The sequence below is a fragment of the Gasterosteus aculeatus genome, chromosome 17 (assembly GCF_964276395.1).
Source record: "Gasterosteus aculeatus chromosome 17, fGasAcu3.hap1.1, whole genome shotgun sequence".
Classification (NCBI taxonomy): domain Eukaryota; kingdom Metazoa; phylum Chordata; class Actinopteri; order Perciformes; family Gasterosteidae; genus Gasterosteus; species Gasterosteus aculeatus.
This window is the reverse complement of record NC_135705.1, coordinates 12524322-12547508: the sequence shown is the minus strand read 5'-3', so window position 1 is coordinate 12547508 and position 23187 is coordinate 12524322. Positions and strand designations below refer to the sequence as shown.

Genomic DNA, 23187 nt, shown 5'->3' with positions numbered 1-23187 from the left:
GTAAAGAAAAGTATGTCAACACAACACAACAACACAATTTCAGATTAAGAACTATCTACATACGGAGTCTCCTTTTTACAGAAGTGCCCAGAGGGCCTCCTTTTCCTCCACGTCAGGTCCTGCCTTGCACAGAGGAGCCATGAACCCCAGAACACGTGTTCTGGGGTTCATGGGGTTCTGGGCTCCCTGTGCTCTTTGCATCATTGCCTGTCCTATCACTGCCTGAAAAAATATGTTGAATTTAAGAGTTAACCAGTTAAGCAGCCTGTCAATTACACTGACAACATAAGTTAAAGTAACACTCATGTACTACCTATGTCATCATAAATAGCCTATACAGCATGTTTTTTTTCACATTGAGAACTGACTTGTTTTGTAATCTACGCGTCATCAGGCGTTTTTCTTGTCATTTTACCGTGCACGACCAGCGAACACAGAGCGCGCGACTACTACCACCCCCCCCTCCCTCCGTCAGACCTTCTCGACCGGTCCGCGAAATATTGTCTGACATGAAACCGGTCCGTGAGGTAAGAAAGGTTGGGTACCACTGGGCTGATCCACAACGTGTATGTGTTTACACACCTCCTGGATCCTGATTGTTGTTGCTGCTGCAGCCGCAAGGCACTGATTGGATGCTCACAGACCACAATACAGCGCAGATGAAAAGGATTCAGACTACGGCGTTTATATGTTCAACAATTGGAAACGTAGTTTTAGCTGTTTTAAAATTACACCAAGTTTATTTCGGATTATTCCAACATAAGAATACAAGGCGCAGGGAACTTTGAGGTGCGTAAACGCCACTTAGAGGTGCGTAAACGCTATTTATAGGTGCGTAAACGCTTTTCCAAAATTCTAGAGGTGCGTAAACGGCGTTTACGTGCGTTTACCCTCCACTACAGCCCTGGTTGTAACGTTAAATCAACGTAACGCGCCTGAAGAGACGTGCTAATTCAGAACGCGGTCGCCTCGGTGAGAAATAGCCGAATAGCCTCCGACTGCCCGCTAGCTAGCTCCCAGCGCAGAGCGCTTTCCCACCGTGCGTACCCTATGGTTGAATGCAATTATTGTACGTCGCTTTGGATAAAAGCGTCCGCTAAATGACATGTAATGTAATGTGCGGGGATCAAGTTAGCCGAGGCGGAGACTGCCGTTGTAAAATGCTGTAACTCAGGGGTGTCCAAACTTTTTTCACTGAGGGCCACATACAGAAAAATATGCGAAAGGTTGGGCCACTCACTAAAGTTAAGGTCACCTCACCTCTAGTGTATTAACAGTAATAAAAATCAATCAATCAAATGTAGGTAAATTATGCTTGAGAATTTATTATACTTAAAGAAAACTGCATACATGAAAACCCATACATAGAAAGATGTGATATCTTTCTATGTATGGGTTTTCATTTTTTGGGGGGGGATTTCGGACAGCGTAGGGAAGTGCGCAAGGTTGAAGTTGCGTAGTTGTGTCTCAAAAAGACGAAGCTTCGCACAGAACGCTTTCATGTGTGCATAAAGTTGTGGTACAAGCTGGTCTTTGCCTTGTAGGCTCTTGTTCAGTGAGTTAAGATGACCAGTGAGATCAACTAGAAAGGCCAAGTCTGCCAACCATAGACGATCACTCAGTTCATGAAGAGGTCGGTCCTTCTCTTTCAAAAACTGGTCAATTTCTGATCTCAGGGAATAAAACCGCTTCAGCACGGAGCCGCGACTAAGCCAGCGCACATCACAATGATAGAGTACGTCCCCGTATTCAGCATCGACATCAGATAGGAAACCTTAAAATTCTCTGTGGTAGAGCCCTCATGCTCGAATTATGTTGACAGTTTTCACAACTGTGGTCATCACATCGACAAGCTGGACTGTCTTGGCACAGAGAGCTTCTTGGTGGATGATACAGTGCAATTTTACAGCCTCGCCTCCACTCTCTCGCACCCTGGCGCACACCATAGATGCCATTCCTTTGCGCTCGTCTGTCATAGCGGGAGCCCCGTCCGTTGCAACTCCACACAGCTTGTCCCAGTTAAGTTCCATCTTGTCAATTGCACCTGACCTGACTTGTTGTTGAGCCTGCAGGTTAGCTGCCATTTGCTTGACTTTCGAAACCCACCATCGGCACAGGAAAAACTCCCCAAAAAATGAAAAAACCCTTCCAAGAGGGAAAAAAAGGGAAGAAACCTAAGGGAGAACGTCAGAGGAGGGATCCCACTCCCAGGATGGACAGACTTCAATGGATGCCATGTGTACAGAATGAACAATGTATAATACATGCAATTCCTATGACAGAAATGATTCAAGTAATTGTGAGTAGTAAGCCAGCAGGACCACTGCAGGGGCAACCACCATCAGATAGAACCACCATCTACAGAAGCCTGTGGGGAGTGAGAGCACAGAGACTTTAGGAGAGGGTAATGTTGGTTTACGAGTACAGTAATATGATTAATATCTAAAATAATAATGATGATGATGATGGCAGCAGCAGGCGTCAGCAGGGCCACGGCAGGTGTCAGGACCAGGGTCCAGAAGGAACTACGATCTACAGAGACCTGCTAGGGGAGAAGGCACAAAAAAACTCCCGGAAAGAAGCTGAATTAGTCATGTGCATTAATAAAACGTGAATTATGGTAGAACGAGAGCGTGAGAGAGGAGCTCGGTGTGTCCTAAGAAGTCCCCCGGCAGTCTAAGCCTATAGAAGCTTAACTAAGGGCTGGTCCGGGCTAACCTGAGCTTGATAACTGAAGGCTCTGGCCCCCAGCCTACTTTTTAAAACCATAGGAACAACAAGTAACTCAGCATCTATGGAGCGCAGCTGCCTTGTAGGGCAATAAGGTGTTACAAGCTCTTTAATATACGACGGTGCCTCACCAGCAAGTGCCTTGTAGGTGAGAAGTACCTTAAAATCTATTCTTGATTTAACAGGGAGCCAGAGCAGAGAAGTTAATACAGGAGTGATATGATCCCTTTTATTAGTTGTTGTTAATACACATGCTGCAGCATTCTGAATCAACTGGAGAGGCTTAAGAGATTTACAAGAGCAGCCCGATAACAAAAAATTACAGTAGTCCAGTCTGGAAGTGACAAACGCATGAACTAATTTTTCTGCATCACTTTGAGACAGGAAGTTCCTGATTTTTGATATGTTACATAGATGAAAATAGGCAGTCCTTGAAGTCTTTATATGCGAGTTGAAGGTCATATCCTGGTCGAAGAGGACTCCCAGATTCCTGACGGTGCTGCTGGGTACCAGAGCAATTCCATCCATAAAAACTGTATCACGTGCCAGCTGGCTTCGAAGGCGCTCTGGGCCTATCAGGATAACTTCCTTTTTTTCTGAGTTCAGCATCAGGAAGTTGCCGGTCATCCAAGTTTGATGTCTCCAAGACATTCTTGAAGTCTAACTAGCTGGTCCGTCTCTTCTGGCTTGATCGACAGATACAGTTGAGTATCGTCTGCATAACAATGGAAGTTTATGTGGTGTTTCCTGATAAGATCTCCCAAAGGAAGCATATAGGGGGTAAATAAAATCGGTCCAAGTACAGAACCTTGTGGGACTCCGTGACTAACACGTGGTCTTTGAAGATTCACCGTTTACAAGCACAAACTGGGATCGATCCGATAAGTAGGATTTAAACCAGCTGAGTGCAGTTCCTTTGATACCAATGAAATGTTCTAGTCTCTGCAACAGGATACAATGGTCTATGGTATCAAATGCGGCACTGAGGTCCAGCAAGACAAGAAAAGAGATGAGTCCTTGGTCCGATGAAAGTAGAAGATCATTCGTAATTTTCAAGAGTAGGTTTCTTAAGAAGAGGTTTAATTACAGCTACCTTGAAGGACTGTGGTACATGTCCTGTCAACAAAGACAGATTCATAATATCTAATAAGGATGTGCTAACTAAAGGAAAAACTTCCTTAAGCAGCTTGGTCGGAATCGGATCCAAGAGACAAGTAGAAGATTTAGACTTTGAAAATAAAGAAGTCAGTTGATCAAGGTTGATGGAAGAGAAGGCATCCAAACAGGCATCAGGGTCCACTGCTGCATTAGGACTACAGCTAGTGAGTAGCTCCACCTACTGGTCAAACTAAGAACTACAATATAGTCAAGCGCAAGTTTCATGTGTGGGCCACATTCCATTCTATTTTTAGAATTTGCTGCGGGCCAATAAAAAATGGATCCCGGGCCGCAGTTGGCCCGCGGGCCGTACTTTGGACACCCCTGCTGTAACTCAACTAACCGAAGGCACGACCGACCGGTGGCCGCCTCGTATAGTTACTCCCGAGCACTGCGGCGTCACCCGCGTGTTTCTCGAGACGTGGGAGGCGGATGTCAAGTATTGGAAGTCACCAGGTTAGGCGCGTTATCCCGCGGTAACTTCGTAACCGCGTGACGTAAAGCGCCGGGCGAGGGGGGGAACCGCGGAGGCGGCCGTTGACTGGTCCTCCCACGGCGCTGTGTCCGCCACAACGTCCCCCCTGCGGCGTCGTTGGATGTCAGTGAGTGAAAACGAATGTGTGGGCGCCCGGCACCCTCAGTGGGAGTGGTTGTAGTCCACAGCGCAGGACCACATGTGAGCTGTTTGTGCGACACGCTGCTAACGAGTTCAGCGTAATAGTTATGCCGTGATAATTGAATGCTAGTGTAAAAATAAATGATCACTTCAAATCATCCAGACTGTCTCATGATACATTATTTCAATGCAGGAATTTATCTTACCCCCTAAAAATTATTTTTTAATTGTTTTGGGGAGTAAGGGAGTAGGTTGGTTCTCAGCGGAAGGACAAGACAGGAGGGGTGGAGATGATGGCTTTACACATTTACACAATTTGTGCAGATTTCTGATGTACATCAAAATATTCGAAGATAATTCATGTCTAATATATTATAGATGTAGAAACTGTTCTGAATCAAAATCATACCTGTTTTTTCCGGGGTCATTTTGACGTAAATTCTATTCATTTTTTTTGTATAGCCCAAAATCGCAAATTGCAAATATACTAGGCTTTACCGTCTGTGCACTGCAACATCCTCTGTCTTGTAAACCACAGAAGTCTGTAGTAATATTGTTAATTGCTGCATTGCACTGCAGCACTTGCTTTAAAAGATTTGTCATCAATATTATATTTTCGCGCTGGCCGGTGAAAATTTCTCAAGTGACAGCCATAGTCATTTGGGAGCAATACACTCACATAAATGGGCTGGTACCAGCAAAGTTGTCATGGTCCGGGTACATTTTTTTGAAGCTTCATTCTATGAATAATAAATTCAAGGCCAGCTGAGCGTTTTATTTGAGAAAAAAAGCGTAAGTAGCACAATTACGAGCACCCTTGACTCTCCATCTTTCTCACACATCTGTAAATAACTGATTCAGGTGGCTTTACGTACTGAAAATCACAGATTATGTTATACATTTTGTGGGTCATTTTTCACGCTAGTCCAGTGTTACATGTGGTCAGCGCTGCACTAATAATAAAATAGTTCCAATACCTTTTAACCTGTTTTTTTGTGTATATACAACACAAATGTCTGTTATGAGATAAAACTATAATCTACACTGCTAATATCTTCCACATAGTCGATCTTTAATAACACTGTCATGTAGTGGCATATTATATTGCTTTAGTTTTTTTGTCTCTCAAGCAAACCCTCCAAACCGTACAACTATAACTCTGCATGTTTACAGTCAACATTTATTGTTAAGTTTCCCATTGTTGTACAATAAAATCACAAAAAAGTTGTAAGAAAAATGCAGCCACACAAAAGAAAGCGGACAAAAAACATTTTATTCATTAATTTATTTTGTATAGCCAAAAACCAGAAATTCCAATTGGTTTACAATCAGTAGAAAAAACAGTGCAGAACAGTGCAAAAAAGGGAAGAAACCTCAGGGAGATAGGCAGAGGAGACATTCCTCTCCCAGAATTTGGTTGACTTGATGCAAGACACCAAAGTTTCAAAATGAAACAATAGTGGCCTCTACGTTAGAATGTTTCCTTTAAAAATATTTCATCCAATGTAAAAATTGCATGCATTGTTGTCAGATGATTATGCTGAATGAAACAGAATTTGATTAAAGACAGCGGACTGAAACCTCCCCAACAAGTTTTTATAGCTTAAGACATAGTAGAGTACCCGTATTTATTTTTTTCACAAATGTGGGAAAATAAAGGCAATTACAGTTTGATTGAGCCCCAAAAAGATACGTGTCCTTATCAGGTAGACTGTGATTAATTAGCACATGAGCCCCATAGATTAACCCATTAATGAAAATGCGCAAAACTGAAACCGTGGCCATTGATCACTCAGAAAACTCTGGAGAGAATGAAGGCATTTTCTCATACGCGTGCAAAAATACCACAGATTCAAGTGTTTTCTAGTGAAAAAATATATTTATGATACTGTTAAGAGTAATTGTTTTTCACTGTTCAAGACATGTGGCATGATTTCATTAACTTAACATGCACCGTAATCAGTAAAAACGAGATAGCTAGATTGTAGCCAAATGATAAAGTTTAGCATGTGATCTGATGTCTGCCTGCATTATAACTGATCCCTGAACATGCAGAAATGCAGTCATTTGTGTTTTAAACACTCAGACTCAAATACTCAGAAAATCAACAGGATCCCCCTGGTGAAACCTTGTTTTGAGGAGGGCATACTTCACAGCAGAGAGTCTGGTTTGGCACGATTCAGTCCTTAAACCACTTTGTCCTGGAACAAACAAAGAAAGAAAATGTTACAAATTAACACAAACTCATGAGTCAGTCAGACCACAACTGGACTGAACTGGCTTCGAACAGAACTACAACGTTTAGGCGGTCATAATAATTTTATCAAACGATTCACACTGTTCTCAAAACTCTTAGCCCTAATGCTGCAACATTAAATGCCTGCTGTATTAATGCAGGATACACACACAGACGCGTATGCAAATTATAATGTAGCATTGAAGACCTGGTCAATGTTCATTGGTGGGTTCAAAATAATTAAACTAGTCGTTGGTGACGGCGTGTTGTGACGGGTACTGGTGATTTAAAGAAATATGATCCACTAAAAATAGTAAATTAAAACTATAGTAAGCTTGTTTGCCATTTCTTGTTAAGTCAATGCACACAATGTTAATAGAAAACAGTGCAGCTTCAATTCACAAGAATGACTATCATCATAATTATCATCAGGGCAATGGCATAAAAGCTGCTGGGACAGCACCAGGGCACAATGCTGAATTTCTTCAGAAACTAAGATGTGGCTCTTTACAGAACTGAAAGAGGAAGCACTTTAACAAAGAATCACTTCTTGTGAAAGCAGAGAGCGTATGAAAAGGTAAATAACTGAACTACATGGCATTTGCTGTAATGACTAAAAATAATAAGAAAAGGCATTTTTTTCCTGGAAGAATCAAAGTGCTGACCAAAACCCTGATTTTTTCCACTAACATCAAAAGTTCATTGCTTGCAAAAACAGCTGCACGCAAAGTCAGTGGTGGCACAATGTGAATGCAAACTCAGTTTGAACTGTATTTACAATTTTTTCATCCCTCGGTTTCATAAATATTTTTCAATCTTCAGGTGCTGCTGCTGTTGGTTTTCAAAACCTTTACCCTTTATGACGTTTTTGCCAAACCCCAACTAATTTGCTTGGCTCGCAAGGACGTCCTGAGAACATTTGACAAATCCACAGCGGACCGATTCAGATGCATTACAAAAAAAATCTTCTTACCCATCCACCCTGCTGCGTCACCCACGGGCCCACACGTCTGCTTAGGAATTCACTCATGACACTCTGGATTTTATTTTTCAGCTCTGGCGAGAACTTCTTGACATAAAGGCTGAGGGCCACTGAAGCTCTAATCAGCTGCATCTCTGGAAGCACTTCCGCCTTCTGAGAGACCGGAGTCTGGCAGATGGCCTCCACACCATTGCTAAACGCTGTTTCTAAGGCCTGGGGAAAGATGAGAGAAGTGGTCAAACATTACAGAGCGTAAGGTAAGGAGATCAGGGTAGATGATAGGGTTTCACAAGAAATTATTCTTCCGTTGATTCCCAGTTAACTTCGTTTGAAAGTTTACAGACAGAAAATAAACATTTCAATTCATTGTTGGATCAATCTTAATGTTTTGTTCGATCTCTTTTAAAACTGTCCTGGTTTAATGATTTTCATTGTGAAAACACAAATCGGAAGCATTCCAGATTAGACCATTTTAGCTACAGATTGTACCATTGTTTGAATGTGTGTGTGTGTCTGAGTGTACAGATATTCTATACTTTAAGTAGGTGTGTAGAAATGCAAGCCGCAGTGCATCCCTTCACTCATAAAAATGTACATAACCTCTGATCCCGTGGATGCCATTAAAATAGAATGAGATAAGATCAACCTTTAATGATCCACTGAGGGGAAATAGTATTGTTCCAACAGCACAAGGACATAAAAGTAGAAAACAATAAGAATTATATAAAGTTAGCAATACACAAATTATTTTCACTGATTGTACCTCTTGTGCTACTGCTTGCTTCAGGTCACCCAGAGCAGCTTTGAATTGAGCGTCAGCATTGAGAGAATCAGCCACAGTCCTCAGTTTATCAGCTATTATAACTGGGTCAAAAGTGTCCTCTGAAAAAAAAAAACACATACATGTGAAGTTTGCACATTCCAAACATTATAGGAGCACAAGAAAGGGAGTTTGTCAGCCTAGCCACCCTGTCGTCGTTGACAACAACAACAACAAGCTGTGGGTGCAGATGGGGGTTGACAGTGACGAGGACCTTTACTGAAGGCTTCAAGTCAAATCCACCTACTTAAGGGGTTCAAATCTAAAACGTGTGAGGCGACAGTCCCACATTGTGCTGCCCTGGAACAAAGCAATTACCCCAAAGTAATGGAACATAACAATTACAATACACCATCAGCTGGTTGCTAAATCTAAAAAGGACCTCCCCCAATTAACAAAAGAAGATTACAATTCAAAGAAGCTCGATCGGCAAGACCAGGAAATACAAAACAAGAGCACAGGAATAACAGTAAAGTGCAGAATAATGTAAAGTACTTTGATGCTGGAGAGCACAGACGGTGTTGCTCGTTGCCCAGGTCTTATTTGCTAATTATTAACATTCAGAACCATAAACGCCGGCGCAACTCACAACGAGCATGTCAAGCTACCGACTGCACTCGAATAAAATTAACGTAAATTAAGTGTAGTAATACCTACTACACTACACATCACAGTGTGCCACGTTTACATCTGATTTGGTGGTCACCTGTAAATGAACGTTCGCGCAGGTGTCAGCTGACGCACACCGACTGGGCGCAGACGCGTATCACCGGACTCGAGTGCTCTCTGACGGACACACAGACATCAAACTAACCGTCGCTGGCTGATGTCGGGCTGTCAACCTCCAAATAAGAGCCAGAACGTTGAGCGCACACCTCGTCCTCGTCCCCAAGAAGACACTTAACTATTTGATCCGTCTGCCACTCGAAAGGTGCCGTGGGAGCCATTCCGCTCCCTTTCACTTAAGCTAGCTAACTGAGTGAAATGACCCGGAAGTGGTGTCACCCCTTCGAATAAGGAAAGGAGGCTCGGTTGTTGTTCCTTACCCAGTTGCAGAGGCGGCTGGTGTAACCATACATAACTATATATATATGTGTATATATATATACGTATATGTGTATATATGTGTATATATATATATATATACGTATATGTGTATATATATATATATATATATATATATATATATATATATATATATATATATATATATATATATATACACACATATATATGTATATATATATACATATACACACAACACAACACATATACACAACACATATACGTATATATACATATATATATATATATATATATATATGTATATATATATATATATATATATATATATATGATTCACAAATCATGATACCATCATTAAACAGATAAATGTACTTTCCTGAGGTGCTAGCTTGATGAAAACACTGTTAACCAATGCATTCTTGTGTGTTGTGCGTTTTTAAGCCTTCTCTCAGCCTGCAAACTTTTTAATAGTGAATAGTGATCCCTTGAATAAATACCTTATTTTTCAAGTCGGAAGAACCTCCCTGTGACTCCTGTGTGCATAACAGAACGATCTGGCCATACAGATGGACCCAGCAGACAAGGAGGCCCTGCAAGGGGCAGTTTCCAGTCATGGAGAGTTGTTGAGTCGACACCATCAGATGCTACAGGGACTCATGGATACGCAACAGGCCTTCAGGGCTCAATTAGGGGAGATTGGAAGGAGTTTGGAGAACATCACTGCCCCCTTGGTTCCATCTCCCGATTCGGCTGCTCCACCCGCCCCGCCTCTGGTATTAAAGGAAACGCCTGTCCCACCACCCGAACCACGCAGGAGATCTGGGAAGGTGCAGGGGATTCCTTCTCCAGGTTTCACTCGTATTAGCCCGACAACCCGTCACCTTCGCCTCAGATGAAGCTAAGGTATCATATGTCACAGGACTTTTGCGAGGAAGAGCATTAGACTGGGCCGAGGCTTTGTTGGGAGAAGGAGGGATCGGGTTTGTCACCTATTCCCGTTTTATGAAGGAACTGAGAGAAGTTTTTGACCATCATGTTTGTGCTGGGGACCCTGCTAAACGTTTGCTCATTCTCCGACAGAACCAAAGAAGTGTGTCCGGCTGGGGAGACAAGGAGTTACGAGGTGTTTTTCTACACAGCTTGTCGGAACAGCTGAAGGACAAACTTGCTGTCCGGGACGAGTCTGACTCCCTGGACGCAGCAATCAAACTAGCCATTACACTGGATAACCGTATTCGGGAGCGACGCCAGGAGAGGAACGGTAGGCCCTACACTCCTAAAAGCACCCATTCATTCATATATTTTCGCGCTGGCCGGTGAAAATTTCTCAAGTGACAGCCATAGTCATTTGGGAGCAATACACTCACATAAATGGGCTGGTACCAGCAAAGTTGTCATGGTCCGGGTACATTTTTTTGAAGCTTCATTCTATGAATAATAAATTCAAGGCCAGCTGAGCGTTTTATTTGAGAAAAAAAGCGTAAGTAGCACAATTACGAGCACCCTTGACTCTCCATCTTTCTCACACATCTGTAAATAACTGATTCAGGTGGCTTTACGTACTGAAAATCACAGATTATGTTATACATTTTGTGGGTCATTTTTCACGCTAGTCCAGTGTTACATGTGGTCAGCGCTGCACTAATAATAAAATAGTTCCAATACCTTTTAACCTGTTTTTTTGTGTATATACAACACAAATGTCTGTTATGAGATAAAACTATAATCTACACTGCTAATATCTTCCACATAGTCGATCTTTAATAACACTGTCATGTAGTGGCATATTATATTGCTTTAGTTTTTTTGTCTCTCAAGCAAACCCTCCAAACCGTACAACTATAACTCTGCATGTTTACAGTCAACATTTATTGTTAAGTTTCCCATTGTTGTACAATAAAATCACAAAAAAGTTGTAAGAAAAATGCAGCCACACAAAAGAAAGCGGACAAAAAACATTTTATTCATTAATTTATTTTGTATAGCCAAAAACCAGAAATTCCAATTGGTTTACAATCAGTAGAAAAAACAGTGCAGAACAGTGCAAAAAAGGGAAGAAACCTCAGGGAGATAGGCAGAGGAGACATTCCTCTCCCAGAATTTGGTTGACTTGATGCAAGACACCAAAGTTTCAAAATGAAACAATAGTGGCCTCTACGTTAGAATGTTTCCTTTAAAAATATTTCATCCAATGTAAAAATTGCATGCATTGTTGTCAGATGATTATGCTGAATGAAACAGAATTTGATTAAAGACAGCGGACTGAAACCTCCCCAACAAGTTTTTATAGCTTAAGACATAGTAGAGTACCCGTATTTATTTTTTTCACAAATGTGGGAAAATAAAGGCAATTACAGTTTGATTGAGCCCCAAAAAGATACGTGTCCTTATCAGGTAGACTGTGATTAATTAGCACATGAGCCCCATAGATTAACCCATTAATGAAAATGCGCAAAACTGAAACCGTGGCCATTGATCACTCAGAAAACTCTGGAGAGAATGAAGGCATTTTCTCATACGCGTGCAAAAATACCACAGATTCAAGTGTTTTCTAGTGAAAAAATATATTTATGATACTGTTAAGAGTAATTGTTTTTCACTGTTCAAGACATGTGGCATGATTTCATTAACTTAACATGCACCGTAATCAGTAAAAACGAGATAGCTAGATTGTAGCCAAATGATAAAGTTTAGCATGTGATCTGATGTCTGCCTGCATTATAACTGATCCCTGAACATGCAGAAATGCAGTCATTTGTGTTTTAAACACTCAGACTCAAATACTCAGAAAATCAACAGGATCCCCCTGGTGAAACCTTGTTTTGAGGAGGGCATACTTCACAGCAGAGAGTCTGGTTTGGCACGATTCAGTCCTTAAACCACTTTGTCCTGGAACAAACAAAGAAAGAAAATGTTACAAATTAACACAAACTCATGAGTCAGTCAGACCACAACTGGACTGAACTGGCTTCGAACAGAACTACAACGTTTAGGCGGTCATAATAATTTTATCAAACGATTCACACTGTTCTCAAAACTCTTAGCCCTAATGCTGCAACATTAAATGCCTGCTGTATTAATGCAGGATACACACACAGACGCGTATGCAAATTATAATGTAGCATTGAAGAGCTGGTCAATGTTCATTGGTGGGTTCAAAATAATTAAACTAGTCGTTGGTGACGGCGTGTTGTGACGGGTACTGGTGATTTAAAGAAATATGATCCACTAAAAATAGTAAATTAAAACTATAGTAAGCTTGTTTGCCATTTCTTGTTAAGTCAATGCACACAATGTTAATAGAAAACAGTGCAGCTTCAATTCACAAGAATGACTATCATCATAATTATCATCAGGGCAATGGCATAAAAGCTGCTGGGACAGCACCAGGGCACAATGCTGAATTTCTTCAGAAACTAAGATGTGGCTCTTTACAGAACTGAAAGAGGAAGCACTTTAACAAAGAATCACTTCTTGTGAAAGCAGAGAGCGTATGAAAAGGTAAATAACTGAACTACATGGCATTTGCTGTAATGACTAAAAATAATAAGAAAAGGCATTTTTTTCCTGGAAGAATCAAAGTGCTGACCAAAACCCTGATTTTTTCCACTAACATCAAAAGTTCATTGCTTGCAAAAACAGCTGCACGCAAAGTCAGTGGTGGCACAATGTGAATGCAAACTCAGTTTGAACTGTATTTACAATTTTTTCATCCCTCGGTTTCATAAATATTTTTCAATCTTCAGGTGCTGCTGCTGTTGGTTTTCAAAACCTTTACCCTTTATGACGTTTTTGCCAAACCCCAACTAATTTGCTTGGCTCGCAAGGACGTCCTGAGAACATTTGACAAATCCACAGCGGACCGATTCAGATGCATTACAAAAAAAATCTTCTTACCCATCCACCCTGCTGCGTCACCCACGGGCCCACACGTCTGCTTAGGAATTCACTCATGACACTCTGGATTTTATTTTTCAGCTCTGGCGAGAACTTCTTGACATAAAGGCTGAGGGCCACTGAAGCTCTAATCAGCTGCATCTCTGGAAGCACTTCCGCCTTCTGAGAGACCGGAGTCTGGCAGATGGCCTCCACACCATTGCTAAACGCTGTTTCTAAGGCCTGGGGAAAGATGAGAGAAGTGGTCAAACATTACAGAGCGTAAGGTAAGGAGATCAGGGTAGATGATAGGGTTTCACAAGAAATTATTCTTCCGTTGATTCCCAGTTAACTTCGTTTGAAAGTTTACAGACAGAAAATAAACATTTCAATTCATTGTTGGATCAATCTTAATGTTTTGTTCGATCTCTTTTAAAACTGTCCTGGTTTAATGATTTTCATTGTGAAAACACAAATCGGAAGCATTCCAGATTAGACCATTTTAGCTACAGATTGTACCATTGTTTGAATGTGTGTGTGTGTCTGAGTGTACAGATATTCTATACTTTAAGTAGGTGTGTAGAAATGCAAGCCGCAGTGCATCCCTTCACTCATAAAAATGTACATAACCTCTGATCCCGTGGATGCCATTAAAATAGAATGAGATAAGATCAACCTTTAATGATCCACTGAGGGGAAATAGTATTGTTCCAACAGCACAAGGACATAAAAGTAGAAAACAATAAGAATTATATAAAGTTAGCAATACACAAATTATTTTCACTGATTGTACCTCTTGTGCTACTGCTTGCTTCAGGTCACCCAGAGCAGCTTTGAATTGAGCGTCAGCATTGAGAGAATCAGCCACAGTCCTCAGTTTATCAGCTATTATAACTGGGTCAAAAGTGTCCTCTGAAAAAAAAAAAACACATAAATGTGAAGTTTGCACATTCCAAACATTATAGGAGCACAAGAAAGGGAGTTTGTCAGCCTAGCCACCCTGTCGTCGTTGACAACAACAACAACAAGCTGTGGGTGCAGATGGGGGTTGACAGTGACGAGGACCTTTACTGAAGGCTTCAAGTCAAATCCACCTACTTAAGGGGTTCAAATCTAAAACGTGTGAGGCGACAGTCCCACATTGTGCTGCCCTGGAACAAAGCAATTACCCCAAAGTAATGGAACATAACAATTACAATACACCATCAGCTGGTTGCTAAATCTAAAAAGGACCTCCCCCAATTAACAAAAGAAGATTACAATTCAAAGAAGCTCGATCGGCAAGACCAGGAAATACAAAACAAGAGCACAGGAATAACAGTAAAGTGCAGAATAATGTAAAGTACTTTGATGCTGGAGAGCACAGACGGTGTTGCTCGTTGCCCAGGTCTTATTTGCTAATTATTAACATTCAGAACCATAAACGCCGGCGCAACTCACAACGAGCATGTCAAGCTACCGACTGCACTCGAATAAAATTAACGTAAATTAAGTGTAGTAATACCTACTACACTACACATCACAGTGTGCCACGTTTACATCTGATTTGGTGGTCACCTGTAAATGAACGTTCGCGCAGGTGTCAGCTGACGCACACCGACTGGGCGCAGACGCGTATCACCGGACTCGAGTGCTCTCTGACGGACACACAGACATCAAACTAACCGTCGCTGGCTGATGTCGGGCTGTCAACCTCCAAATAAGAGCCAGAACGTTGAGCGCACACCTCGTCCTCGTCCCCAAGAAGACACTTAACTATTTGATCCGTCTGCCACTCGAAAGGTGCCGTGGGAGCCATTCCGCTCCCTTTCACTTAAGCTAGCTAACTGAGTGAAATGACCCGGAAGTGGTGTCACCCCTTCGAATAAGGAAAGGAGGCTCGGTTGTTGTTCCTTACCCAGTTGCAGAGGCGGCTGGTGTAACCATACATAACTATATATATATATGTGTATATATATATACGTATATGTGTATATATATATATATATATATATACGTATATGTGTATATATATATATATATATATATATATATATATATATATATATATATATATATATATACACACATATATATGTATATATATATACATATACACACAACACAACACATATACACAACACATATACGTATATATATATATATATATATATATATATATATATATATATATATATACATATATATACATATATATATATATACATATATATATATATATATATACATATATATATATATGTATATATATATATATATATATATATATATATATATATATATATATATGTATATATATATATATATATATATATATATATACATATATATATATATACATATATATATATATATATATATATATATATATATACATATATATATATATATACATATATATATATATATATATGTATATATATATATATATACATATATATATATATATATATATATATATATATATATATATATATATATATATATATATATATATATGTATATATATATATATACATATATATATATATATATATATATATATATATGATTCACAAATCATGATACCATCATTAAACAGATAAATGTACTTTCCTGAGGTGCTAGCTTGATGAAAACACTGTTAACCAATGCATTCTTGTGTGTTGTGCGTTTTTAAGCCTTCTCTCAGCCTGCAAACTTTTTAATAGTGAATAGTGATCCCTTGAATAAATACCTTATTTTTCAAGTCGGAAGAACCTCCCTGTGACTCCTGTGTGCATAACAGAACGATCTGGCCATACAGATGGACCCAGCAGACAAGGAGGCCCTGCAAGGGGCAGTTTCCAGTCATGGAGAGTTGTTGAGTCGACACCATCAGATGCTACAGGGACTCATGGATACGCAACAGGCCTTCAGGGCTCAATTAGGGGAGATTGGAAGGAGTTTGGAGAACATCACTGCCCCCTTGGTTCCATCTCCCGATTCGGCTGCTCCACCCGCCCCGCCTCTGGTATTAAAGGAAACGCCTGTCCCACCACCCGAACCACGCAGGAGATCTGGGAAGGTGCAGGGGATTCCTTCTCCAGGTTTCACTCGTATTAGCCCGACAACCCGTCACCTTCGCCTCAGATGAAGCTAAGGTATCATATGTCACAGGACTTTTGCGAGGAAGAGCATTAGACTGGGCCGAGGCTTTGTTGGGAGAAGGAGGGATCGGGTTTGTCACCTATTCCCGTTTTATGAAGGAACTGAGAGAAGTTTTTGACCATCATGTTTGTGCTGGGGACCCTGCTAAACGTTTGCTCATTCTCCGACAGAACCAAAGAAGTGTGTCCGGCTGGGGAGACAAGGAGTTACGAGGTGTTTTTCTACACAGCTTGTCGGAACAGCTGAAGGACAAACTTGCTGTCCGGGACGAGTCTGACTCCCTGGACGCAGCAATCAAACTAGCCATTACACTGGATAACCGTATTCGGGAGCGACGCCAGGAGAGGAACGGTAGGCCCTACACTCCTAAAAGCACCCATTCATTCATCTCGTGAGATTCCCTCCCAATGTTGCTGAGAGCTACAGTTCAAACCCCAGTACCCACGTCAAGTCGAAGGAACCCATGCAGGTTGGTCGCGCTAGCCTCACTCCCTCCGAATGCCAGAGAAGGATCAGAGCGGGTGAGTGTCTTCTCTGTGGTAATATTGGACATTTTCTGACTGCCTGTCCGCTCCGCCCAAAAGACAGGGCTCACCAGTAGCTGTGGGGGTTCTGGCGAGCACTTTAGAGGACCCCTGCAATACCAGGCTCAGAACCCAAATCCCTGCAAGACTTTGTTTAAAACAGTTGTCTCTGCCCTTACTTGCGTTGATTGACTCTGGCGCTGACCAGAGTTTTTTGGACACTGAGGTGGTTTCTCAGGCAGGAATCACTGAACTGAACCACTAGTTCCCCCGGTCCGTGTGTGTGCTTTAGACGGAGGATCCCTAGCCCTTCATTCAACCGCAAATAATTCAACCGCAAAAAATTCAATACAAAAATTCAATGCAAAAAAATTCGAACCTCAACATCCGGGAACCCAAGGAAGAGCAATCGATTCTAGATTCAAGATCGGGAGCGTGCGTCAAGCAAAAGGAGCGAGCTCCCAATACAACTTCGGCTTGTCGACTATGATGACCGGATTTCAGCCATGTCCATTAATAATGGGGCTTCGTTGAGTGTTTTAACTTTAACTTCATGCCATCAGTGTGGTTTGTGTCTGTAAGATTCAGTAATAGACTGCTGATGCTGGGATGCTTTGACGAGCTATTAGGAGTGATTGGCGGAGTTTTGAAACTGTCTCTGTCTCTGCCCTTACTTGCGTTGATTGACTCTGGCGCTGACCAGAGTTTTTTGGACACTAAGGTGGTTTCTCAGGCAGGAATCACTGAACTGAACCACTAGTTCCCCCGGTCCGTGTGTGTGCTTTAGACGGAGGATCCCTAGCCCTGGTCGCCCACCGCACCGAGCCCCTACTCCTTATTTTGTCTGGTAACCTACGTGAGGTAATTCAGTTTTTAGTTTTTTCTCCCCCGAAGACCCCCCTTGTTCTCGGACATCCGTGGCTGAGGCAAGTCAAGTCAAGTCAAGTCAAGTCATTTTATTTTGTATAGCCCAGAATCGCAAATTACAAATTTGCCTCAGAGGGCTTTACAGTCTGTACACATACGACATCCTCTGCCCCGAAACCCACCATCGGCACAGGAAAAACTCCCCAAAAAATGAAAAAACCCTTACAAGAGGGAAAAAAAGGGAAGAAACCTTAGGGAGAACGTCAGAGGAGGGATCCCACTCCCGGGATGGACAGACTACAATGGATGCCATGTGTACAGAATGAACAATGTATAATACATGCAATTCCTATGACAGAAATGATTCAAGTAATTGTGAGTAGTAAGCCAGGCGCACAGCAGGACCACTGCAGAGGCAACCACCATCAGATAGAACCACCATCCACAGAATCCTGTGGGGAGGGAGAGCACAGAGATTTTAGGAGAGGGTAATGTCGGTTTATGAGTAAAGTAATATTATTAATATCTAAAATAATGATGATGATGATGATGATGATGATGGCAGCAGCAGGCGTCAGCATGGCCACGGTAGGCGTCAGGACCAGGGTCCCGAAGGAACCACGATCTATGGACCTGATAGGGGCGAAAGCACAAAAAAACTCCCGGAAAGAAGCTGAATTAGTCATGTGCATTAATAAAACTTGAATTATGGTAGAACGAGAGCGTGAGAGAGGAGCTCGGTGTGTCCTAAGAATTCCCCCGGCATTCTAAGCCTATAGCAGCTTAACTAAGGGCTGGTCCGGACTAACCTGAGCCAGCCCTAACTATAGGCAGAATCAAAGAGGAACGTTTTAAGTTTTACTTTAAAAGAGCTGACCGAATCTGCCCCCCGGACTGAAAGTGGAACCTGGTTCCACAAAAGAGGAGCTTGATAACTGAAGGCTCTGGCCCCCAGCCTACTTTTTAAAACCATAGGAACAACAAGTAACCCAGCATCTATGGAGCGCAGTTGCCTTGTAGGGCAATACGGTGTTACAAGCTCTTGAAGATACAACGGTGCCTCACCAGCAAGTGCCTTGTAGGTGAGGAGAAGTACCTTAAAATCTATTCTTGATTTAACAGGGAGCCAGTGCAGAGAAGTTAATACAGGAGTGATATGATCCCTTTTCTTAGTTCTTGTTAATACACGTGCTGCAGCATTCTGAATCAGCTGGAGAGGCTTAAGAGATTTATAAGAGCAGCCTGATAACAAAGAATTACAGTAGTCCAGTCTGGAAGTGACAAACGCATGAACTAATTTTTCTGCATCACTTTGAGACAGGAAGTTCCTGATTTTTGATATGTTACGTAGATGGAAATAGGCAGTCCTTGAAGTCTTCTTTATATGCGAGTTGAAGGTCATATCCTGGTCGAAGAGAACTCCCAGATTCCTGACGGTGCTGCTGGGTACCAGAGCAATTCCATCCATAAAAACTGTATCACGCGACAGCTGGCTTCGAAGGCGCTCTGGGCCTATCAGGATAACTTCCGTTTTTTCTGAGTTTAGCATCAGGAAGTTGCCAGTCATCCAAGTTTTGATGTCTCCAAGACATTCTTGGAGTCTAACTAACTGGTCCGTCTCTTCTGGCTTGATCGACAGATACAGTTGAGTATCGTCTGCATAACAATGGAAGTTTATGCGGTGTTTCCTGATAAGATCGCCCAAAGGAAGCATATAGAGGGTAAATAAAATCGGTCCAAGTACAGAACCTTGTGGGACTCCGTGACCAACATTGGTGGTCTTTGAGGATTCACCGTTTACAAGCACAAACTGGGATCGGTCCGATAGGTAGGATTTAAACCAGCTGAGTGCAGTTCCTTTGATACCAATTAAATGTTCTAGTCTCTGCAACAGGATACAATGGTCTATGGTATCAAATGCGGCACTGAGGTCCAGCAAGACAAGAAAAGAGATGAGTCCTTGGTCCGATGCAAGTAGAAGATCATTCGTAATTTTCACCAGTGCGGTTTCTGTACTGTGATGCACTCGGAATCCTGACTGGAAATCCTCGAACAAAGCATTGTTTTGTAGAAAGTCACATAATTGATTTGCGACGGATTTCTCAAGGATCTTAGAGAGGAAGGGAAGATTAGAGATAGGTCTGTAGTTAGCCAACACCTCTGGAGCAAGAGTAGGTTTCTTAAGAAGAGGTTTAATTACAGCTACCTTGAAGGACTGTGGTACATGTCCTGTTAACAAAGACAGATTCATAATATCTAATAAGGATGTGCTAACTAAAGGAAAAACTTCCTTAAGCAGTTTGGTCGGAATCGGATCCAAGAGACAAGTAGAAGATTTAGACTTTGAAAATAAAGAAGTCAGTTGATCAAGGTTGATGGAAGAGAAGGCATCCAAACAGGCATCAGGGCCCACTGCTGCATCCAAGGAGGACAGGTCGGCACTGGTTGAAGGCAGGAGACCATCAATTTTCTCTTTGATAGTCAGAATCTTATCATTGAAGAAGTTCATGAAGGGCAACATAACCCTCACATTGACTGGACCGCAAGTAAGATCGGTGAATGGAGTAAGTTCTGCCATTCTTCCTGCCTGCAGTCCGCGTTGCCTCAAATAGGGGGCAGTGAAGCTCTCCCGGAGTCGGCCCCTCCTTATCTGTCAGTTGTGCCTGCGGAGTATCATGACCTCGGTGAGGTATTCAGTAAGAGGGCCCTATCCTTGCCACCGCATCGTCGTTATGATTGTGCGATCGAGCTATCAGGTTCCACTTTTCCCTCAAGTCGCTTGTATAACCTCGACCTTGTATAAGTCACGACTTGAGAGAGAGAGGCAATGGAAAGAGAGGCAATGTATTAATGACTCCCTGGCTGCTGGCACTATCAGAGCATCTTCCTCGCCTCTGGGGGCAGGATTTTTTTTTGTTAGTAAGAAGGATAAGACTCTCCGCCCATGTATCGACTTTCGGAGCTTGAACAACATCACTGTTAAGAATAAGTACCCTCTGCCACTAATCAGCTCTGCCTTCGAACCCCTACAGGGAGCCACCATCTTTAGCAAGCTGGACCTAAAGAACACATACCACCTGGTACGAATTTGTGATGAAGATGAATGGAAGACAGCGTTCAACACACCACTAGGCCACTTCGCTCCCAATACCTGGTAATGCCTTTCGGGCTGACCAACGCTCCTGCAGTCTTCCAAGCGTTAGTGAATGATGTAAAGGTCGTCGTGGCGCAGGGGCTAGAGAAGGTGTGCTGGGAAGCACAAGGTTGGTGGTTCGAGTCCAGGCTGCCCCATGTTCCATGTCGAAGTGTCCCTGAGCAAGACACCTAAACCCTAATTGCTCCCCGGGCAAAAATGTGAAAAAGCCACGGGTTTAAAGTGTAATGTAAGTCGCTTTGGATAAAAGCGTCTGCTAAATGACTCTAATGTAATGTAATGAGAAATTTTTTGAACCGGTTTGCCTTTGTCTACCTTGATGACATTTTGATTTTTTTCTCGTAACCTCTCAGAACATTGGCTTCATGTACGCCAGGTCCTCCAGAGGTTTCTGGAGAACAAGTTGTTCGTAAAGGCCGAGAAATGTGAGTTTCACGTCAACTCAGTGGGATTTCTTGGCTACATCTTTGAGAGTGGTCAGGTGAGGACGGACCCGGAGAAGATTAAAGCAGTGGCCGAGTGGCCTGAACCCTCCTCCAGGAAGCTGTTGCAACGGTTCCTGGGTTTCGCCAACTTTTATCGACGTTTTATACGGGACTACAGTACAATTGCTGCTCCTCTGACCAGACTCACATCTCCTGTGGTTCCTTTTTGGTGGTCCCCTGAAGCAGATCAAGCTTTTGCCTTGTTGAAGGACCGCTTCACCTCTGCACCCATTCTGGTGCAACCTGACCCTTCGCTACAGTTTGTGGTTGAGGTTGATGCGTCCGATAGTGGGGTAGGGGCTGTCCTCTCCCAACACTCCGGGCCTGGTCGGAAATTCACCCATGTGCATTTTTTTCTCGACGCCTGTCTCCTGCGGAGACCAACTATGATGTCGGTAACCGGGAACTTCTGGCAGTGAAGTTGGCTCTAGAGGAGTGGAGACATTGGCTGGAGGGAGTGGAGATCCCTTTCATTGTGTGGACGGACCACAAGAACCTCGCCTACATCCAGTCAGCGAAGCGGCTGAATTCCCGTCAGGCTCGGTGGGCATTATTTTTTGGCCGTTTCAATTTTTCTATCACGTATCGTCCCGGGTCAAGGAACATCAAGCCGGATGCCCTGTCTCGGCAGTTCGCAGAGAAGGAGTCCCCAAGTGGATCGGATACCATTCTGCCCGCATCGCTGGTGGTGGGAGCGTTGACCTGGGAGGTGGAGGCAGCGGTTCGGGAGGCACAACATGTGGATCCAGATCCTGGCACAGGACCTTCAAATCGGTTGTTTGTTCTGGAGTCAGTCCGCTCTCAAGTCCTGCAGTGGGGGCATGCCTCTCGCTTCGCATGTCATCCAGTGTTACGACCCCCCGGGTGGTCTAGGGTTGAGGGGACCATAAACATATGGGCAGAACCTGGTCGGTTGTAAATGGGTAGTGTTTATTGGCAACCAGAGGTAGACAGGCAGGTAACGACAAACAAAAGGAGGGTGGATGAGGGTGCTGTGAAAAAGACAAACCAAGTTAAACAAAAGAGATCCCCAAAAGGAGGACCGTACCTGAATATACGTTTAAACAAACAGTAGGCGCTTACCAAAAAACACAAAGAGCACAGCACCCACTACACCTATGAAACTAACAGGCACAAAAACTACGTGTGGTGAATCAGTACCGACTCTTGCCCTAACTCCCCCCTTTTGCCAGCCCCGTGCTGGTAAAAACACACGAGATCCAAAACACAGTACTTGACTCAGTTGCACACGAATACACACACAGGAGGCACACAAGTCAACTGGCCATGACGAGCTGCCGCAAGCCACTGGTGGGCTCTCCTTAAGAGCTGGAGGTAAGGCTGAGGTGGCGACGTGCCATTGGGTGCGCTGGGACAGGGTGGACCAATGGGTGGAGCTGGAGTGAACCAGACAGAGCTCCACCGAAACCAGGAAGTAGGCGGGGCTTCAGTCCACAGGGCCGCACAGCCTACTTGGTACAGGCAAGACAAGACAGAAAAATACAAACCACGGTGACAGCCGTGACACTAGGGATTAGTTGGACGTTGTCTCTCCTGAGATAACACTTCTGGTGGCCTACCATG

General features: G+C 42.8%; 3 protein-coding genes across 5 annotated transcripts in view; 1 reads left to right on the top strand and 2 right to left on the bottom strand.

The window, feature by feature from the left end:
* Positions 1–5774: 5774 nt before the first annotated feature.
* LOC120835289 (bcl-2-like protein 15) lies at positions 5775–9553 on the bottom strand. The gene is made up of 4 exons (XM_040204083.2): positions 9357–9553; positions 8486–8604; positions 7714–7935; positions 5775–6705 (listed from the first exon to the last, which is right to left on the bottom strand). The coding sequence occupies exons 1-4, from the start codon at positions 9487–9489 to the stop codon at positions 6691–6693; spliced, it is 489 nt and encodes a 162-aa protein (XP_040060017.1). The 5' UTR covers positions 9490–9553; the 3' UTR covers positions 5775–6690.
* Positions 9554–11526: 1973 nt separating this feature from the next.
* On the bottom strand, positions 11527–15306 carry LOC144388951 (bcl-2-like protein 15). Its single transcript, XM_078092240.1, has 4 exons — positions 15110–15306; positions 14238–14356; positions 13466–13687; positions 11527–12457 (listed from the first exon to the last, which is right to left on the bottom strand). Exons 1-4 carry the CDS (start codon positions 15240–15242, stop codon positions 12443–12445), a joined length of 489 nt encoding a protein of 162 aa, XP_077948366.1. The 5' UTR covers positions 15243–15306; the 3' UTR covers positions 11527–12442.
* Positions 13619–23187, top strand: part of LOC144388950 (uncharacterized) — a 30082-nt gene continuing 20513 nt past the window's right edge. For 2 of the 3 annotated variants that reach the window (XR_013453211.1, XM_078092239.1), the window contains exon 1: positions 13619–13731. The gene's annotated coding sequence lies outside the window, so the exon portion shown is untranslated. Of the gene's footprint in view, positions 13732–16743; positions 17919–23187 lie in introns of those variants that run through there. The other variant, XR_013453212.1, reaches the window with a different exon arrangement.

Bases quoted from the DNA above. Each gene is read 5' to 3' on its own strand.
- LOC120835289 (XM_040204083.2), bottom strand. From the start codon at position 9,489: ATGGCTCCCACGGCACCTTTCGAGTGGCAGACGGATCAAATAGTTAAG. The intron at 8,605-9,356 runs GTTAGTTTGATG...TTTTTTTTTCAG, and splicing joins CCCGACATCAGCCAGCGACG to AGGACACTTTTGACCCAGTT. The intron at 7,936-8,485 runs GTACAATCAGTG...ATCTTTCCCCAG, and splicing joins AGCAAGCAGTAGCACAAGAG to GCCTTAGAAACAGCGTTTAG.
- LOC144388951 (XM_078092240.1), bottom strand. From the start codon at position 15,242: ATGGCTCCCACGGCACCTTTCGAGTGGCAGACGGATCAAATAGTTAAG. The intron at 14,357-15,109 runs GTTAGTTTGATG...TTTTTTTTTCAG, and splicing joins CCCGACATCAGCCAGCGACG to AGGACACTTTTGACCCAGTT. The intron at 13,688-14,237 runs GTACAATCAGTG...ATCTTTCCCCAG, and splicing joins AGCAAGCAGTAGCACAAGAG to GCCTTAGAAACAGCGTTTAG.